We start from the raw sequence: 21,021 nt of genomic DNA, 5'->3' as shown, positions 1-21,021 counted from the left end.
GTTAAGCTTTACTGACTTCAATCATCCAATCGTGTGAGAAAAACAACAATTTTTTGGTTTAAATTTCTTTGCACACTTTGAATTTAAATATACTCTACACCTTTAATAAATTCAGGGTATTCAGGTATATCAGGGTTGGGATATTGTCAGGATGATGAATATGATATTCTGACTAATGCCTGGTACACACTAGTAGTTTATTTGTTTTCAACGGGCTGAAGGGAAAAAAAAACTGAGGATCTCAGGAGTTGTCGCTGCACTAACAATCGAATGTTAGTACAGCGACCTTCCCTGCTGAGCTATTGTGTTCTGATAGGGGGACGGCCCCTCCGCCAGAACACACCAGTCAGTGCTCTGAGAGCGCTGTTTGGATGGCAATCGGCAGCCCTTTTTCGGTCATGCCCTTTCAACAAAAGTCGGACAAATGGATGGCTTCTGGCCGACTGACTGCCGTACACACGGGCCAAATATTGGCCGGTTTCTATTGAACAGCCCTATATTCTACCCGTGTGTACTAGGCTTTAGACCCAGAATACCACTCAGTGCTCCTCCCTAAATACAGTCTAGTCTGCTATGCATCTTTAGCTAAGTGTTTGCCACTGTCAGCAAAGATAATACTGGAGGTAGTACCATGGGCATTGTATGGTAAATTACGGTAATTGCAATAAAACAAGGAGTAAGAATCAGAAGAGACATGGTTGGTAGAAAAGTACTACAATTCAAACATTTCCCATCAGTGATGCTGGCAAACCGGGGAATTAAACGTGAGAGTAGCATGGAGCACTAGTCTCTGGTAATATCACTTATAATAACACATCTGATTTTGAGTCAGGTTGTGACAGTCATTTAATTGTGAGACAGGATATGGGAAACAGCTCAGGGACACAAACAGAAGCCATCATAAGAGAAAGGTGGTGGTGTTGATTTAAAAAAAAAAAAGCCATATCAATATTTTACTACAAAACAAAACACATACAGAAGAAGAGAACCTAGTTGCAGATTTGCCAACATATATCTTTAATAAGCATCATATGCACAATATACAAGTTCTGCAGTAAGATTCAGTCAGAATCCCAGAGTTTAATTGGCCACAGAAACTCTGTAATTCCTCTGTGTCAGTGATCCAATGGATGAGTTGGCAATCCCGCCTAGCTGGACAGTATTAACACAGTATAGGCATACCAACAAGAACATTAAGAAAAATAAGGTGCATATATTACAAGCCATATCATTACCTGCACTTTTATTGTAAAGTATGCTCATTGCACTATACATTATGAACAAAATGTTAACAGCAATGGAAATTCTTAAAAACATATTCTGGCTTAAATGTATTACTTAAATAACCCTGGCATATTGCGAACATTGCAAAAAGCTCTGAATCCACTGCACATTTGCCAAAAGGAATTTCTTCCCAACAAGGGAAACATAATAGTCATATAAATTACAACAGGAACACCAAAAATTGGTTACCGATAATAATTTAGCACCAAATAGCTAAAATTCCCTTTTAAATGTATTATAGAACACTTACCAAACATTTGTTTCCCCTTCTTTGGAATATAAATAACTATATATATACAAAAGTATAATATACATATATAAGTGATTGCGTATATTTTAAGTTTTACTCTCTACAGTCTATTTTAGTTTTGCTAGGAATGTGTTGCAAGCATACACATGAATGTGAAACTATGTATGCTCATAATGCTTTGAACAGCTTTGCATGTCCTGTATAAAATTTTACACAGGTAATGCAAAAACCAACAATAATATGCAGCGTACAGTAACCTATAGCAACCAAAAGTTTCAGGTTACTATATAGATCAAAGATTAAAGCTGGCTCCATGTACATATAAAAGACAAATTATTGCATCTCTGTATTCACCAATACATAACTACATTTTATTAATGTAAGCAGTGTAAGTACCTGAATTAGAAATGGTATCCACTCTACAGCAGACTTGGAAAGACAGAAGCAGCTCAAGGAGCCAATCAGCTGTGCTGCAGTGTTCGTGGGCAAGTAAGAGACATGCTGATATGAGAAGAGAGCAGAGTGAAAGACAGATAAGCTTATCTTTCTGCTGTTTAAAGTGATTGTAAAGTCTCATTTTTTTCCTATAAAAATAACAAACGGAGCCCCTACCCGGCCCTGCCCCTCTCCCCCCCCCGATTGGCTAGCTGACTCTGGCAGCAGCAGGAGCCAATGGCGCCGCCGCTGTGTCTCAGCCAATCAGGAAGGAGAATCTTGGATGGCTAAGTCACTTGTGGACATCGCTGGACAGAGAGGGACCTCAGGTAAGTGTTAGGGGGGCTGAGGCGGCTGCAGCACACAAGAAGGCTTTTTATCCTCAAGGCATAGAATGCATTAAGATAAAAAAACCTTCTGCCTTTACAACCCCTTTAAGGCAGCTCATAGATGATTCATTTTTTTTGTTTTGTTCAACCAGGGGGTTAAATAAAAAAAAAAAATGACTGATTGAGTGGCGGTTGATCGGTAAACTGACTTCTGTACAACCTGCCATACATGGATCAAAACTCAGCCGGTCCCTGCTGAACCAGCCACATTTCAATCCATGCATGGCTGGCTTTACTTAACTACAGCAGAGGTAAATCAGGGCTTCTGCTCTGTCAGACAGGGCGGCGTTGAGTAGCAAAGCTGTGTAAAGCTCAGAACTAGTTGAAAAGAAATACAAAACCTTAGGCAGGTTAAAACCACCTGCAGTACTTCACAATAGAGTTATTCGCGGTATTTTATATGTGTATTTGCCCAGAGTTCAGCTTTAATTCTATTGTATTACTGCCCTTTTTACACTGCTCTCTGTCTTATTAATAAGTAAACCAATGTATAGAATGCATGTTTCAATATATATATATATATATATATATATATATATATATATATATATATATACAGTATTGGTCAAAAGTCCCATGTACAGCCTATGGTACATTTCCACATTAAGGCATCCATCAACAATAATATATCTCTTGGGACAAAACATATTAGCAAATACTATCTTGAAAATAAAATGTGCATGAGTGAAATCTAAAGTGGACCCCCCCCCCCCCCCCCCCCTCAAATATAATAAAGCCCCTGTGCATGATTTTTGTATTAGCTTACATTTAACTTGTTTGCACTGCCTGGTTCCCTGAAACACTGGTGAAGTCACATGCGCTATACAAGCTGTGAAGTGGTTAGTTATTGTTCAACAATAGTCCGCTTCACAGTTTATGTTGTATATGTGTGCGTTCAGGTGACCGTGTATGCAACATGTGGGATGGTTTGTTATCAAACACATGAGCAAAACAGCTTGCACAACCCATTAACTTGAGCGTGTGCTTGCGCATGCTGAGTACGAGGTGTGAGGTGGTTTATTATTGAACAGTCACAAACCTCTCCACAGCTCATACATGCCCAAGAACAGACAACACATCGTCATTGAGGTGGCTTGGATAAGGAAGAATAAGCTGGCCACTAATGATGTTATTTGAAAAAATGGCAGTGTACTTTCCCATCTGCTGGGAGGAGGGGTTGGGTTGAGGATAAACCACAGAGGCTGCAAAAGGCATAGAAGAAAGTGTTCAGTAATTATAACTAAGTTTATTGGTTTTCACCTAAAGATTGCATTGCTGTTACAAGAATGAGGAGAGAAGGTCCACTTTCACGAGAAATGCTGAGATTCCGCTAACTACATCTGTCCTTTGGTTTCCAGATTAAAGGCTTGAATAAATGTCTAAGCGCTTGGTGCTGGGCTGTGCTTTTTCTTCTTTCCTTTGCAGGATTTACAGACACAGCAAATGATGCATGGTGATGCCAAAAGTAGTAAGGGTGATGTCACAATAGCAATGATACCAAGGCCAACTAAGATCCCCACAACCTGCATAAAAAGAAGTTAAAAGATCCTGTAAAATCCAACAGTAATGTAGAACAATACATTTTATTTTTACATACAGTACGAGATAATGTTATGTTTAGCTAACACAGAATAACATTAGTAGCTCAAATTATTTTAGTTGTACTTTTTCAGATGTGAGTAACAAAAAGTCGCTTATCACTAAATGATTTAATTTCACTACAACATGTTTCCCTATACTGCAAAAAAAAGGCACCAGTTAAAGCTGTACTGTAGTAGCATAGTTGAATGGTACAATAAAGCCCCATACACACAGGCTGAATATCTGGCGGTATTGGCCGGTTCAATAGAAACCGGTTGACAATCGGCCCGTGTGTACAGCAGCCGGTCCGACAGATGACAGCCAAATGTCCGGCTTTTGTCAAATTGGCAAGGCCAAAAAAGATCTGCAAACCAGCATCTGGGTTGTTCTGGCAGGGGGGGGCATCCCCCTGTCAGAATACAATAGCTCAGCTGGGAGGTTGCTGTACTAACATTGGATTGTTAGTACATGATCTCCTCCAGAGATCTTCTGGTTGTTGTTTTTTCAGCTTTTTTTGTTGCGTTCAACCAAAAAAAAATTATTGCGTGTACCAGGCTTTAGACCAGGTTTACACCTGTTTATTCTCTGAAAAGTGATCCGTGGTGGATCCAGGCAGAGTGGGGTCTGGGTACAGTGTCCAAGGTATGTACCAAGTAACCAATCTGGAAAATACTAGGTAGCGCAAGGCACTAAGCAGTCAGATGTTGAAAAAAGATGCGAATGAAAAAAGAAAAATTACGTCTCTAAAAGCGAGTAGGTCCTTCACCTAAGAACACTTGCAAAAAACTAGAGCCTCAGAGTGAGCAGGGGTATATATGGGTACGCTCTAGGGTCAGCCCTAGCAAACGTTTTTGCCAGTGCCCAACGTCCATCGCTTGAAGGTAGGAGTATAGGTCTTTCAATAACAAGCCTGTGTCCCATATCGTATGATTAGAAAAAAATATTTTGCCTTTAGTTATACTTTAAACAATTGAGTGTTTTTTTTTCCTTTTACTACATGCAGTAAATAGTTGCTTTGCAGCAAGGCATAAAGGTTCAATACAAACAAACTAGTATATTCTATCTAAAGGGACAATTCTATTAAGATAGTAGTAAAAAGAAACTTTCATCAATGATTAATTTGGAGATCCTTAACTTGAAATTAAATCTAATAATGAAATACTGATATGTTACTAATGCAGTGTTCAGCCTGCTCTCTGGGCCAAACTAAATTCTGCTGCTTTTGTTGTCAGCAGATAAATAGAAAAACAAACTGTGATTTAGACTACAAACATAAAATTGTAAACAAACAACAAAATAATCATCATTTTCTTAGATATCATCATACCTGTACATACCTAAAAAGTGATTCACCAGGATTTTTTATTACTATACTATGTCTACAACAGACAAAGGTGATACAAAAGAAAGGTCAGATGTATGTTGTTATTCAAATACAACATTTGCACGTGTATACATAAATTATTAAATCGATAGTAAGGCCTTTTTCATATGTGCGGTAAAGCTGCACGATTAAACCCCCTTGCGATCTCTATGCAGAATTTCCCGATTCATTCATGTAAGAAGTGTAGAGCCTTCTCTGTTCACTCAGCTCTCAAAAGAAAAAAAAAACGGGCAGTCTGCCAAGAACTTCACAACATTGTGGTGCTAGTAGAGAACTAGGAACATAGTAACTTTTCCTTCTTAGATCAAAGGGATGAACTTTGGTGTGTAAATGAAGGAATTTTAACCAATTAAATTCTAAACCTTTTTCTGATACCTGTTTCTTACAAAGGTAAAGTCATTTTTTTTTTTTTTGCTAGAAAATTACTTGGAACCCCCAAACATTATATGTTTTTTTTTTTTAGCAGAGACCCTAGGGGAAAAAATTGAGATTGTTTAAATATTAATAAAATAAATATTTTATGTCACACTGTATTTGCGCAGTGGTCTTTCAAATGCAATTTTTGGGTAAAAAAAATACACTTCAATGATTTTTTAAAAAAACGAAACAGTAAAGTTAGCCCAATTTTTTTGTATAATGTGAAAGATGCACTCGGCTTTCACACTGCGGAGGCATGGGAGGAAGCTTACAGGCACTTTACAGGCGCTATTTTTAGCACTAAAATGCCTGCAAAGCACCTTCAGTGTGAAAGGGGTCTTAGAGGTGGGTGGTGGAGATAGCGATAAAAATGTGGATCAACCACCTGTTTATACTGACCCTCTGTTGCCCGTGGCTAGGCTTATCAAAAATCTCTTAAATTCCCCAGAATGGTAAACGTGTAAATGTTTGCAGCTGAGACCTCTTCTTTTACTATGATTTTATACGTTTTCAATTTAATAGTCAGTTATTTTAACCTCCCTGGCGGTATGATTATTTCGGATTTTAGGTGCTGAAAGCGGTACAATTATTTTGCATGGAAATTTGGCGTTTTATATTGTAGCCCTGTAATCCTTAACAATAACACACTTAAATCTGTCCAAACAAGAGTCTAGTAGACATCCCGGCTATGATGAAGTTTGAAACACAAAAACATAAATTATAATATAATAAATAAATATAAATAATTAAAAATAATAATAATATAATAATAATAAAATAAATTTCCCCACGATTCACCATCGCTCAATTCTGCAAATGTTCTAATTTACTATCGCTGTTTTCTAGCTGGTCTAAAGCCACTTTTGACGTAAAGGGACACTTTTTGGTTGCTATGGACAATCTCAAGTTTCCAGGCAGAAAGAACAGTATATATAACATAAAACTGCATGCAGGGCATGGGCCAAAGCACTGGGGACAAAAGGGATGTGAAATAATTTCATACAGTACTATAATCTGTAAGATTACAGTACTGTACGTGTTATGGTTTGTACATTTTTTTGAATTTGCCGCCAGGCTTCGCCCCCGTGCGTCATGACGCTCACAGCGAATGGAGCCTGGCACGGAGAGGCTTCGGAGGAGACAGAGCCCGCAGACACAGCAGGGGACATCGCAGGATCCCAGGGGCAAGGTAAGTAAAGCCGCACCAGGATCCTGCAATGTAATCCCGAGTGTGGCTCGGGGTTACCGATAATGGTGCTGAAATTTAACCCCGAGCCACACTCGGGAATACCGTCGGGGAGGCTACTAGCTGGGAAAACAAATAACTGATCATTTGGTTTTTTTTTGCACTCGTAGTTAACTGCACATCCCCCATGCATCTCTTGCAGGTTATAACATGAGGGCAGCTTGCAACTTTTTATATTTGCATAGTTTGATATATACCCAGGAGAGGTCTACAGCTGTACTGAGTGCCTCATCTTCCCATGGGATGCTACACCTAAGCTATGGTTAGGGCAAATTCATAGTTAGTTTTGTTCTTTCATTATTCTTGGGTATATCTCAATGTTGGTGCTTTCATAGTTTAGGAGTATATGTAGAAACGTTAACAGCCGTATGTAATTTCCACAAATAAAATCTATACTAAGGGGTATCACTGTATTATGTTGCTGCAAAATGAATTGTGCTTACCTGTGTCCTGTTCCACATGACCGAGGCTCTTGAATGTCCCAGTTTGTTCCTGCAGGGGCCTTTGTCATAATGCCGCAAAAATATGTCATTCTATAATACAATAACAAAACAAGAAAGCAAATTTATTGCATATTACAAGTAAAAATGTCTTTTTGCTGCATCTGGTTATATTGATGTGCTCTACCTATGTGAAAACAACTTCATATAGGCTGTTTGCTTTATTGGCCACGTGCTTCATTACCAAGTCACAAACACTATCATACAGGCCCCCTATCCACATATGCTAAGGTCACAGCAAACATATAATTAGCACAAAGCTAATTGCTGTCTTGGTAACCTACGTTACTATACAAATTACTCATTGGTTTTAGCTTTCCCAACTTATGGAACTATGGGGTTGATTTACTAAAACTGAAAAGCACAAAATCTGGTGCAGCTGTGCATGGCAGCCAATCAGCTTCTAACTTCAGCTTGTTCAATTAAGCTTTGACAAAAAAAAACTGGAAGCTGATTGGGGTTGTATGTAGCACTGTAATGGATTTTGCATTCTTCAGGTTTAGTAAATCAATCCCACTATGACTGAATGGGTACTCTTTAGAAGGGGTATGCATCTTCATAAAGCTAAGGATAAGTTCACACTCTGTGCTTGTCAGGAACATGTGCAAGATTGCTAATTTTTCCGACACGCACATAAACGTGATACTCTTTAGCAGGCGCGGGACGGTACTATTCATTCAAAATTCTTAATGTGCACACACTCCACCGCACCTGCATGGGTTGAACAGTCTTAATGTGCTTATGCACAATGTTGCAGTAGTGAAGACGAAAAAATTAGACTTAGACATTTATGATTTGTGATCAATCTCAATTTCTGAATGCGGACCTGTCTGATCTGTTGGATCTCTCTGATGCAATTTATGAATTCAGGCAATTGTGGTTCATATATTCTGTGTTTCTCTACAGACTGGAAAAATCTACGTGTTAGTATTGAAGTGCACAGAAACATTCACAATTTGTACTTTTATCTGCCTTTCAAACCAATTTGCCCATCCTTAAGCTATTTACAGACTGTTTAAAAATTGGGCCGGTTCAGCAGCTGATTTTCGGTCAGTGTGTACAGCAGTCTGTCCAACTGAAGCCAGACTAACAACCAGCATTTGTCAAAGGGATGTGCTGAAAAAACAGTGTTAGTAGCCAATTGCTGCGAGTGCTGATCAGTGTATTCTGGTGGGGGGGCAGTCTCACCTGTCAGAATACACTAGCACAGCAGAGGAGATCACCACACATTGCTTGTGTTGGTATGCAAATCTGTCAGTTTTCTGTGTTTTTTTTTTTCCTTTATCCCACTAGGTTGTAGGAAGAAAAAGCTTGCCGTGTGTAGCCAGCTTAAGTTGGGGGTTGGCTTTGTTATTTTTTTTCTTACTATGTTGTTTTGATGCTATTGTGGACTATTTCGTAATACAGTCCAGTCATTAGAAGTTGTTTTTGTGGTCTCCAGTTGGGCTGTTATGTAAAAGCAAGGAATGTAATCAAACAATGGACAATTTAGTTCGGCTGAGTATTTTATGTTGTGAAATAGTCCATCAGTTCCACATACCTGTGTGTGTGTGTGTGTGTGTGTGTGTAAGTCGTGTAAAATAAAAAGCCCATATACAGGAACAACATGTCACCGATCAGCATTGTGACTCACCACCCACAGAAAAGACTGAAATACTCCCACTCAAAAGATCAGATTAGCTGTTGTTATGTATCACAATCAATTATGAAATATTGCATTTGCACGAGAAAACAATCAAAGCCATTATGGTTACTTAAATGGAACTAAGGTAAAGCTTTTTTTTCTAGTTTTGTACAGTTGGGAATTGCTAGAACCTCTGGCAGATTTTTATTGCTCAAAATGGGAAAAAGGCAATACATGTCACACCACTGATCATGGAGTCCAAAGAAGTTTTTAATCAGTTCATGTTAGAATGGAATAAAACAGCTGGGTTGCTGTGTTAAATGACAAGAGCCTCACCAAAACTACTCAGCTCTATTGATTAAATGAGTCTCTCACAATACAGGATATTAAAGAGAAGATCCAGTGCCTCGTATACACATACTCCAGGTTTTATATTGCTGTCTGTTTTGCTACTATGAAGTTTTTCCCCTGCTTCCTATCTTGATGACACTAGGACAGGAAATAATGAGAAATTCCACAGTGGGAACATAGCTAGGTATAAAAAAAAAAAAAAACATGCACAAGTTTTAACTATTTTCAACTCTATTCTAGACTAAAAATAATTTTTGCTTGGAGTTACACCTCATACTTTAGTCATGTTTTCTCTGTATATCATTTGAATACAACATGTTATTTTCCAGCATGAATAATAATAATAGTGTAAACTGGCGGCGCTATATAAACCCTGCATAATAATAACAAAATTGTTGTACTTAACGTGAAATCCATTTCATGGGATCATACATGGAATCATACATGGGATCAGATGTAAACTAGAGACAAGTAGTTTATACTACTGACTTTAGTAGGAATTGAACCCTGACAAACAAAAATCCATTGGCCAATCAGATATAACCCCTCCCACTACTATTATGCATCAGTTTAGTACAAAGCAATACAGGAGTAGAACACAAGTGGTCGGGACCTTTGTCCCTTAATGAACTCCAAGAAACAGATTTTATGGCAAGTATAAAAAATCCCTTTTACTTTATTGTTCATTTTGGGACACAGGATCAGATATAAATCAGAGACAGGTGGTACATCCAAAAGCAGTCCAATTAAGTGGCAGGCAAGGCACAGAGAGATCCAAGCAACATGGAATTTATACCATGCATAGTCTAAAAGAAGGAGCCATGATTGAGGAAAGAGCACCAAAAACAGAAACCAGGAGCTACATATCAGGTCAGAAAGCACCTCAAAGAACAAAACTGTACTCAAGAACTATAAGCTTCAAACAATGATGGACTAAGTAACATTCCACACCAAAAAAAAAAAGGGTTCAACAACACAACCCCTCAAAGGCAGGAGAAAAAAAACAAGTAGCAAAAAAGTCAAACGAAGAAATGACAAATGCATCCATTAGCACAACATCATTTTGACAAAAGCAAAGAGGCTTAAGCCTAGCATGTCTAACCCTAAACCTCAGGTAAATTAGGTTAGGACAAAGAAGATATGTTAAGATGAAGGTCAATTTTATCCCATAATCGGGCTTAAAAGCAAAGAAATGTCCCATTAAAGAAAAAAAAAAAACAACACACACAAACACAAGCTATTATAATGTTAGTCTCCAAGCTTCAAAGAGGAACCATTTCCAAATGGAAGAAGTGGAGAAGGTCTTTGTCTTAGGTTAAACTGTTACTTAATTCCTTAATAAAATAGGGCAGGAAATTTCAAAGAAAACTGCGATCAAAGGCTAATGTTGTCACACTATTCTGTTTGCTGCAACCCACCAGTCTTATCATAAATGAATGAGAGAGAAACTGGGTCATACCTACAGGTTGTGCAACAGCTCTAAAATCAGATAGTACTCTGTACAACAACAAAATTAGTGCACAGGCAACTAAGAGGTGATATAAGGCAAAGACCAGGGTATAGGAGTTATATATATGAAGATATGAGGTAAATGTCACAATATAGAGCCCAGTGCTCAAGGCCAGAATTGGGCTCATAACAGCATTTTAAGGTTCACTCAGAATGCAAGAGTATTGAACATGCTCTAAAACACACACAGGGCTGGAAAATACTAAATGCAGAGCTCAGTGCTCAAATGACAAAATGAATCATCAGCTGGCGTGGCCATCAACATGTCAGATCCCTAACGTTTCTTAACATTAGGGATCTGACATGTTGCCCCAGTAAGGCAACCTAAACATCCCAAGAATATACCTTGGATGCTCAAAAAACTACTGCTAAGAGTAAGAAAGGTCTAAATAGCTGGAGGTGTTGATTCACTAAAGGCAGCAACATGGACAAACCAAGGCAATACCTGTGTGACCCTTGCCATTAAAGTAAACACTTAAGCTCCTGCATCTCCACCCTTTCCATGTAAAAAGTGATGGAATAGAGAAAAAAATGATGGTGCTCTAAAGTATGAACATGCTCATAAAATTAAGAACAAAGTTCTTGACACACAACTCAGTGGTGTACCTGGATAGCACTCTGTGGATAACAAGTACATGAGAGCACCACATGCAGGGTTCAAAGCCAGTCACACTCCCAGTGATGTTTGCCCAGTTAGTAAGAGTACTCACAGAATGAGTCTTTAGAGATTGCTACACACTGAAGGCAATGACACAGCTCTGGACCTGTAAAGTGCTCTGCAGCTACCAAACCAGTACATTTGGTATCTAGGGAACACCATAAACAGAGCCCAGTACCCAAAAGTCACATTACAGGCTAGCCCTGCAATCTTTACTATAATTGGGTCTAGGTATGGGCTCCAAGATGGCACTATGGATCAGCTTACCTGGATAGCTTTATAACAAGCCCAGCTCAGCAGCACAGAAATAAATCTTGGATGAAGGAAACATTTATTGATAAAAGGAAAAAACATGTCTAGTAAAAATAGGCAAACTTTTCTCAGAAAAGAAATTGTCCATCTTAAAGGACTCTAGCAAAAAAACTGCAGCATGATGGGAGTGGGAGGGGTTACACCTGATTGGATAGAGACTTTTTTGTTTGCCAATGTCCAATTCATCCTAAAGGCAGCAGTACATCAAACTTGTCACTGATTGTGTTTCCCTTAAAGCTAAAGTTTAGGTATGACAATTTTTACATAGTTATATTGGTCCAGCTTGAATCGATGTAATTATGTATGTATCTACCATACCTGGCAAATACCCCTGGAAACTGGAAATCATTGTAGTAGGCACGTTACTATATTGATCTCCACTAACTTCCGGGTCCAGTGCTGAGTGGCTGCCCTGCGATATTGTAAACACAGGAGGTCACCAGCTCGGCACAGCCATCATTCTGACAACACTTAGTGGTTGTTAAGCCACTCTGACTTATTCATACCATCCACTCTGTGTCCTAATGCTGTGTCCCCCTGTGTGTGTGATTTATAAAAATGCTGATTATACCTCATTTCAGAGCGCCGATTGGCACTCACGTGATCGGCCAGCTCTTTCCTTTCCCCATCTGACAGCTGCAGGGGGCGGGCGGGGCCGAGATTCACCTGCTGACGTCAGGCAGGACAAGGAGAGGTGAGACGGAGAGAGCCGTCTGGTCATGTGAGCGCCAATCGTCGCTCTGAAATTAGTTATAATCAGCATATTATTTTATAAATCACACACAAAGGGGGACACACCATTAGGACACAGAGCGGATGGTATGACAATGTAAATGTTATTTCAGCAGCAGGAGGGGCAGAGGCGGGCACTGTCACGAGCTGACAAGTAGGAAGGGGGAAGAGCAGGCAGGAGACAGCTGATAACAGAGGCAGGTAAACTGACCACGGTGTCAGGGCTCAGCATCCACGATAAACCGTGGTCAGTTTACAAAGGGAAGGGTAGAAACTGGCATGATCAGCCAGGTATTTCAGGTGATACAGGGGGCCAAATTACACAGCACAAGTACTGTGCTGTATAAAATGCTCTAAAGGGACAGGATCCATTTTTCTTTAGATTAACAAATGCTTTAATGAATGCAAAGTGTGACTGAGGTAGAGAGGTGGTGCAGTGACTTCACAATCATGACCTTATTCAAAGCAGAGTTTTATGATTGGACGAGGTGGAGATCATGATGGATGGATGAATTTACCTTGCTGGCTATTGTATTCTGACAGTCACAATCCACAGCTGCCATCATACTTGACCAGTGGCTGCATCTAATTCGGCCAACAGTTTTTTTACCTGGCTCCTTCAAAAAAAGTTGATTGGATAATCAACTTCTGTCAAGACGAGGGGTGCCAACAGGGGCACCCACAGCACGACATCACCACCACACCTTGTCTAATCAGAGAACATTCTGCATTTATTGAGAAAATGCAAAGTGTTCGAAGAATGGCACTGGCTCCAAAAGTTAGTTGGGATCACTGTAGCAGTGGTGATTTCCAGCCTCCATGGGGATGCCACAGGTAGTTGGACGTAAAAGTTGCCATACCTAAACTTCAGCTTTATTGAACTATAAGTAAAAACAATTTTTTAACAAAATTGCATTACAGGCATCCAAATTTTCACTTTACTATATAGTAACATGCTTGTTGCAATGATGATAAACTCAAAGCATTTAGAAACTTATGCATGGGCCAGACACATTGTGAAACTATAATTTAATTTTTTCTCTGCAGAAATTGTAAACACTTTGCTTTGGTGAAATGTGATCGCACACAGCTGCTAAGCGTATGTGTAAATGGGCTCTGTTTACTGTGTACACAATCATTAGAAAGGCAGGCACACTGCCAGCATATCACCTATCACTATAAACTGAGCCCAGCCGGCTTCAGCCTTGGATACTCTGGTTTTGAGCTGACGCTGATGGCTCTGAATTGTAATATTCTACCATCATGTCAATGTTGTAAAAACCATTTAAACGCATATATGCTTCCTATCAGAGAAACCTCAGTAATGAAATTATATGTACTTGTACTTGTTTTATGCCGTTTTTAGAAACCAATCCAAATGACCAATTAGGGTCTGTAAACAAATGAGACTATTATTATATATACAAAAAATTACACTCAGACTTTTCTATAGAAGCTTTTACTAAAATGGTGACTAACATAGAGAATCCTAATTCATGACGGTGTGTGGTAACAAAAAAAAAAACTAGATAAATATATTCTAAACAGGAATCATGGCTCTCTAGTTTTGCACTTCATGGAAATTTGAACTTTTTCCAACTATGTGTGGCATTAAGCAATCAATTATGTTTGTTTGTACTAGCTGGCAGCCTGTGTTAGTTTTTTTTCTGGAATTGAAAACACTGCGTAGTACTCACCTTTGGTCTCTGCAGTGACATAGCATGAAAATTAGCAATCAATGCAAAGATTTCAAGTCCAGCTCCATCCAAAACTTCTCATTTGATTATGGATATAGCGGGAATGGATCAAAACTTAATTTTTATTTATTTAGTTATTTATTTTATTTTCCCTATGATATTTCCTCTCACTTATTGGGTGGTCACCAGGACAGGAAGTGAGCAGAATCTTTCAAACATAGACAAAACCAGGAACAAGTGACGTGCAATCGATCAACACAATCCAGGTGTACAATCAATAATCAAACAAAAAACAATCAAAGAGATTATAAAAATCAAAACAAGTAGCTGCTATCACTAAAAGTGCTTTCACTCCACTTAAGAACAATAATTAAAACAAAAAACAGTGCTGTGCTATTGAAATAGTGTATCTTAAATAGGGTTGCACCGATACCACTTTTCTAAGACAGAGTACAAGTACCGATACTTTTTTCAAGTACTTGCCGATACTGATTACGATACTTTTTTTTAATGTCATGTGACAGTAGCACTAATACGCAGCACTGATGGGCACTGATAGGTGGCACTGATGTGGCGTGGACCGTGTCAGTAGTTTTTTTATTTACATTTTTTAAATTTGATATTTTATATAAATAAGGATAAGAATTATATCTGACGTGGTGCTGGCGCTTTAAATCTCCGTCTCTCACACTCACTTCAATGGGCCCAGGGAAGCCCCGATACCTCTCACCCAATGGATATATGAGAAAAGAGAATGGCAGAATCTAGTGCTCTCTGCTTTTAAAACATTTATTTTGCATATCAAAGATAGGAAAAACACTCACAAGTGTGGTACTTCAATCCATGCTAGCTGAACAGGCATAATTCAGGCATAAAATCAGCGGCTTCACGAGATAGCCACGATATGACGTCAGTACGTAGGCGATGACCCATATACGCGTTAAGTCAAGGTGTAGACTTCTTTGGTGGGTTGACCTCTACTGAAGAAGTCTACGCCTTGACGTAACGCGTATAGGGGCATAGCCCACAAACTGACGTCACATCGTGGCCATCTCGTGAAACCTTCTACATCTAGTCACGTGTTCTTATATATTCATGGACTTTAACAGATCTATGAACTTTTCCTTCTTTTTCTAATGGTGATTAGAATGTTATTGGTTTATACACTTGATTACATTATCATTGTTTTCATTTAGGATACACTATTACAGTAGCACAGCACTGTTTTTAACTATAATTAAAACCAGGAACAAAAGTACAAAAAAAGCCAAGGAAGGGCTAGTGTCTTTGTAAGGTTTGTATTCAAAGCCTGGAGCTGGGCAGTTCTCAATCTGCCAAAAATGATGTCAGTATTGTACTCTGAATCATTAAACTACTAGGAGGTGGGTCAATGACACCCAGCACTTACAAGATGTGTTTGGTCTTCTGGCTTGAATGACACTGGTAATAGTTTATCCTGAATGACTAAGGGCATCTAGGAGGTGAAAAGAGATTACTGTGGGGAGAAGTTAAGTACTGCAGTCAGGGCTGTTTTTTTTAACACGTGCTAGGAGACCATAATCCCAAAGATTTTCCCCCAGAGTTGGAAAGTGGTTCTAAAGTCTGAACTTTTTTTTTTTTTTTTACTTTAATGCATTCCCTGCATTAAGGTAAACAATTATTAAATAATAATATCACCCCCTAACCTCCCCCCCGTCCTCACTCGATCCTGTCTGTAGCGGCTCTCCTTGCTCTCACAGCCATTGGCTCCAGCTGCTGTCAGTCAAATCCTGTGATGGAGTGGGACCGAGCCACACGGTCTGTATCTGTGGATGCAGGCAGTGTGGCTCGCAGGTGTGGAACAATAGGAAGCAGCTTCCTATGGTGGCACACCGAAAAGACAAGGAGCCAGGAAAGTCAGTGAGGGACCCAAAAAGAGGAGGATCAGGGCCGCTTTTTGCAATTCTATTGCACAGTGCAGGTAAGTATAACAAGTTTGTTATTAATAATTTTAAAATCGCTTTAATTCACAGTCAAGCTTAAACTCTCTTGGCCATGCTGTTAAATGAGCATGGTCTTAAAATAATGGTGTGCTTATCAAGAAATGTATACTCTACATTTACTTGATCAAAAGAATGCAAGTCTTAAATCTGATTCAAACCTTTTTAGGTGGAGCATGAATGCAGCAGAGATCATAAGCAACAGGCAGAAATCCTGTGTAGAGAATTACCTGGTATAACATTTCTTAAAGAAAAAAAGAAAATGAGTGCATACTCACAAAACCCCAAAGCTTATAGGCAATGTAAACCAGACACAAGTAGTGGGATGTCCCTCATAGGGGGAAGTATCAATATGATGAAGAGGGTTCATTCCTGGAAATGCGTTAGCTGGTGAGTCTCAGTGACGCAGGGGTGTATTGGTACTTCCCCCTGTGAGGGACATCCTGCCACTTGGGTTTGGTCTGCAATGTTTACCAGCCTTGGGCTTTTATGAGTATGCATTATTTTCCTTTTTTTTTTTCTTTAATAAAAGTAATACCTGGTAATGCACTAGGCCTTTGAGCCCTTTTGTGTTTTTTGTTAAAGATTTCCCAGTCAAAAACGGGCAGCATTGGCGCTGTGTACCAGAATGTGTAGAGGTGATCCTTTGAATGATCCACACAACTATGTTGATCCTCTGGAATTCTCTAGTGCTACGGTGTCATTTGGAAATTCTCACTTGTTTTGAGAAATCATGTGTGGAGGTGGAATGTCTATTTCCTGAAGCCAGATGATTAGCATTGCAGCCTAGAGTGTGGCATTTTCAGAAACTGGGGTCATCAATCTCCGCCTCCATGGTGAATAGACATACATTATTTAAATTGTACTGGCTCTGTTAGCATTAGTTTTTTGTTTTTTTTTTATATATGCTCTCAGACAGTAGTGAAATGAACATAGCAATCCAGCATTGTTCCCATTTAAGAACACGTGCGGCTAGCCTCAGACATCTGAGCTTTTGTGTTCTCTCATTTAGTCCAGGTTATTAAAAACTGAGTTATGCTTATAAAATATTAGTCAGAGGCAGCTAACTAAAAAACTCAAGGGAAAGTTGTAATGCCGTTAATAATTTACTGGCAAATTGTTAGGTTTCCAGTGTACCTAACATGCTGCACATTCAGTTGCTAAGCAATAATAATAAATGTCACTAATCTATCATAACAAAACAGGTCACCTATGTCCCTGTCCTCTTTCTTATTCATCTGTCAGACAGCTCTATTTCAAAGCTAATTATAAGTCAGCCAGAGGGAACTTCTAATTAATTCTTTATGATTTTGAAATCTTTCACAGAAAAGCATATCTTCTTTTAATCTGAAATGAAAATCTTCCTCAAAACCTTAGCTTGGCTTCAGCCAAGGTGGGTTAAATCTGCTGTCAGGTCTATATAGCTGTCTAAAGGCAGGGAGATCTTCCTCAACCCACAGTCATACCTTGACAGACAGTGCTCTTTCTATAGTGTATTCTTCATATATTCCTTTGCAGAATCCACTGGGGAGTGGTGATAGTGCCAGTGTTATGGTGGAATTAGTGGTTGCTCCAAAGGAATATATGGAGAATTCAGGGTAGGCAGAATAGATTCACACCTGATGCGGTGGGACTGCATTGGGCACCTATTGCAGCAGGCGCACCGCATGACAAAGCAAAATGCCTTGTCTCCTGTGTGTCCAGTTCACACCACCACCTTGCAGTGATGTGCGCTACAAAAAGGTACTGCGTGCAGTGCTGGAATACAATTTAGGAAATGTCTGTATGACATTTCAATAAAGTTTGTTTAAAAAAAAGTAGACAGTGTGATGTGCCAAAATAAGTACATCAGCACAGTAGTGATCCCGCTGGACCGCATACCAGCCGATGTGTTACCAGGGTCCACTGAATGGACCTTAAAGAAGGTAAGCAGGTCATGAACAGCGGGCCACTAGTTATCACAACACCTCTATTCTTCACAAAGACTATCTCCACATCTTGGATAACAGTAGAAGACAAGGGCTTGATAGTTATAGATAGTTATATGGTTATGAACTGGTACCTTCGGGTGATAGGACACTGGCAAAGCTTTTGAGGAAACACCCCTGTGCCTCCCATGGCAAAACCTACAAAGTCACAATAACAAAGCCAGAGCCAGTAACAACGTATACAAACAGAAATAACATGAGGTAGCCTATCTCCTCAATTCTCAGTGCGGGCTATCACAATCATAATGATTAGTGAACAGATAGTACATACATGGGTACAATTAGAACATACCAACGGTACAAGTAGCTAAATGAAGCATTTTTAACTTTCTGACTCTGGATGGTGATGGCTGTATTAAAGCTGTTAGTTGTCCAAGAAATTGTGACATGGTTGCAGAAAAGTCTGCCTCAGTCAGGTAGGCCATTTGTTGCCTGCCTAAGATATAGCTAGAATCAGATGCAGAGACTGCTGTTAAAAATAGGGTTCTGCTCCAATTCAAGGGAAGCACTGTTACTCTAAGTGGTTTAAGTGTTCTGCAGGCCTTTGGCAGAATAAATGTTTGCCTGGGCTTTTGCCGTGGTTCCCTTGTGCCCAGTCTCCACCTTTGCTCTTGGTGAGGGTATTCCCCTGTAGGGTACTCACAGAGTAGGGTGAGGAAAGAGGGTAGGTATGTCTATGAAGGAGTACGCAGCAACCCAGGTTTCATTCTGTTGCAAAGTCCATGTAGCAAAAGGGCAGGAGGACGTGCCTAAGTAATATATAAAGGGCTCTAGGTGGAAGTGGCAGTAAACCACGCGACCTATGGTGTCATGTAACAACTGGTCATACCCACGAGATTAAGCTCTGAGTGGTGGAATATTAGCCCATGTTTGAAAAGGTAATCTGAGCAGGGCTGGTACAAGGGGTGGGCGGAAGGGGCACCTGCCCTGGGCGGTGTCCCGAGATGCAGTGAGGGGGGGCGCATTGGGAGCTTCCACTGTTCTCCTGCCTCATTGACAGGAGTGACTGTTATTCTCCCTCATTCGCGCACTGTAAAGATCCTCACTCTGCCTTATCTCACTCACTTATCTGTGCAGTTATAATTCTGTCTCCTATAGCCTGCACCATGCCCTCTGTGTACTTCTACACTGCACACACAATAGAATGCCGTCCTCGCTGAGCTCTTCTGAGCAGTGAATAGTGATTACAGAGAACTGATCTTTTAGTAGCAGCCGACAGAGACAAGAGCAGCTGAAAGATTCATTTTCTGTAATCACTACTGCACTGACTAAGATAGGGCTCTGAAATTCTAAACACCTCCGTCTCCCCCTCTCCCTCCAGTTATTGGGGTCCTAACCCCTAGCTCCCAGAGGAGGACAGAACTCCTGTTACACACTTGCTCCTCCTCCAATCTCCTACTGTGAGCTACACCCATGCTGCTTAAGGTAGGGGGCACAATAATGTAAAGGGGGTAGGGAGGGGAGGGGTCACAGTTATGTAAGGGGGGCACACTAATGTAAGGGGGGGTCACACTAATGTAAGGAGGGGATGCACTTATGTGAGGAGGGGGCACACTAATATAAGGGGGGGATGCTCTTATGTGAGGAGGGGGCACACTAATGTAAAGGGGGGAGGGAGGGGGTCACAGTTATGTAAGGAGGGGGGCACACTAATGTAAATGGGGAGGGAGGGGGTCACAGTTATGTAAGGAGGGGGGCACACTAATGTAAGAGGGGGGGGTCACACTAATGTAAGGAGGGGATGCTCCTATGTAAGGAGGGGGCACACTAATGTAAGGAGGGGATGCTCTTATGTAAGGAGGAGGCACACTAATGTAAGGAGGGGGTGCTCTTATGTGAGGAGGGGGTGCTCTTATGTGAGGAGGCGGGGCACTAATGTAAGGAGGGGTGCTCTTATGTGATAAGGGGGCATACTAATGTAAGGAGGGGATGCTCTTATGTAAGGAGGGGGCACACTAATGTAGGGAGGAGATGCTCTTATGTAAGGAGGGGGCACACTAATGTAAGGAGGGGGTGCTCTTATGAGAGGAGAAGGCACACTAATGTAAGGAGGGGGTACTCTTATGTAAGGAGGAGGCACAATAATGTATGGAGGGGGTGCTCTTATGAGAGGAGGAGGCACACTAATGTAAGGAGGGGGTGCTCTTATGTAAGGAGGGGGCACGCTGATGTGAGAAGGGGGGCACACTAATGTTAGGAGGGGAGCACACTAATGTAAGAAGGGGGCACACTAATGTAAGGGAGGCACACTGAAAGGAAGGACTCTGATGTATGATGGAGAATTAATGTAAGAAGGGACACTGATTATAAAGGAGGACAATGATGTAAGGGGGGACATTACTGTGGGAGGGCACATTGATGTAAGGAAGGACTCCGGTGTAAGGGAGGACTGTGATGTAAGGGAGGACTGTACTGTAAAGGGGGACTGCTGTGTGGAGGGAAGACCTCTTATGTAAGGATGGACTTTTTATGTCAGGGAGGACAAGGGCAACTCCTGATTTAAAGGGGAACTATTGATGTGAAGGGAGGGGGGCTCTTGATGTAAGTGTGGACTCCAGAATTCTGATGTGAAGGTTGCTAAGTAGTCTATGAAAGGTTTACTGAAAAACATATTTAATGGGAAGAGTTTTCCTTGTACTGAGTGTTAAACGTGCCTGGTAAGCGGGGCACAGATTATGCAATTTT

At 40.4% G+C, this 21,021-nt stretch overlaps 1 protein-coding gene across 1 annotated transcript in view; it reads right to left on the bottom strand.

The window, feature by feature from the left end:
• Positions 1-3,584: 3,584 nt before the first annotated feature.
• The window catches only part of RNF144B (ring finger protein 144B), a 103,917-nt gene continuing 86,480 nt past the window's right edge, over positions 3,585-21,021 (bottom strand). Inside the window, exons 7-8 of the mRNA XM_073631136.1 lie at positions 7,430-7,519; positions 3,585-3,881 (exon numbers count right to left, since the gene is read on the bottom strand). Of these exons, the coding sequence (XP_073487237.1) occupies positions 3,738-3,881; positions 7,430-7,519 (234 nt within the window). The 3' untranslated portion in view covers positions 3,585-3,737. The remainder of the gene's footprint in view (positions 3,882-7,429; positions 7,520-21,021) is intronic.

Source organism: Aquarana catesbeiana, linkage group LG05, assembly GCF_042186555.1.
Source record: "Aquarana catesbeiana isolate 2022-GZ linkage group LG05, ASM4218655v1, whole genome shotgun sequence".
In the NCBI taxonomy this organism is placed as follows: Eukaryota; Metazoa; Chordata; class Amphibia; order Anura; family Ranidae; genus Aquarana; species Aquarana catesbeiana.
This window is presented reverse-complemented; position numbering and strand designations above follow the sequence as displayed.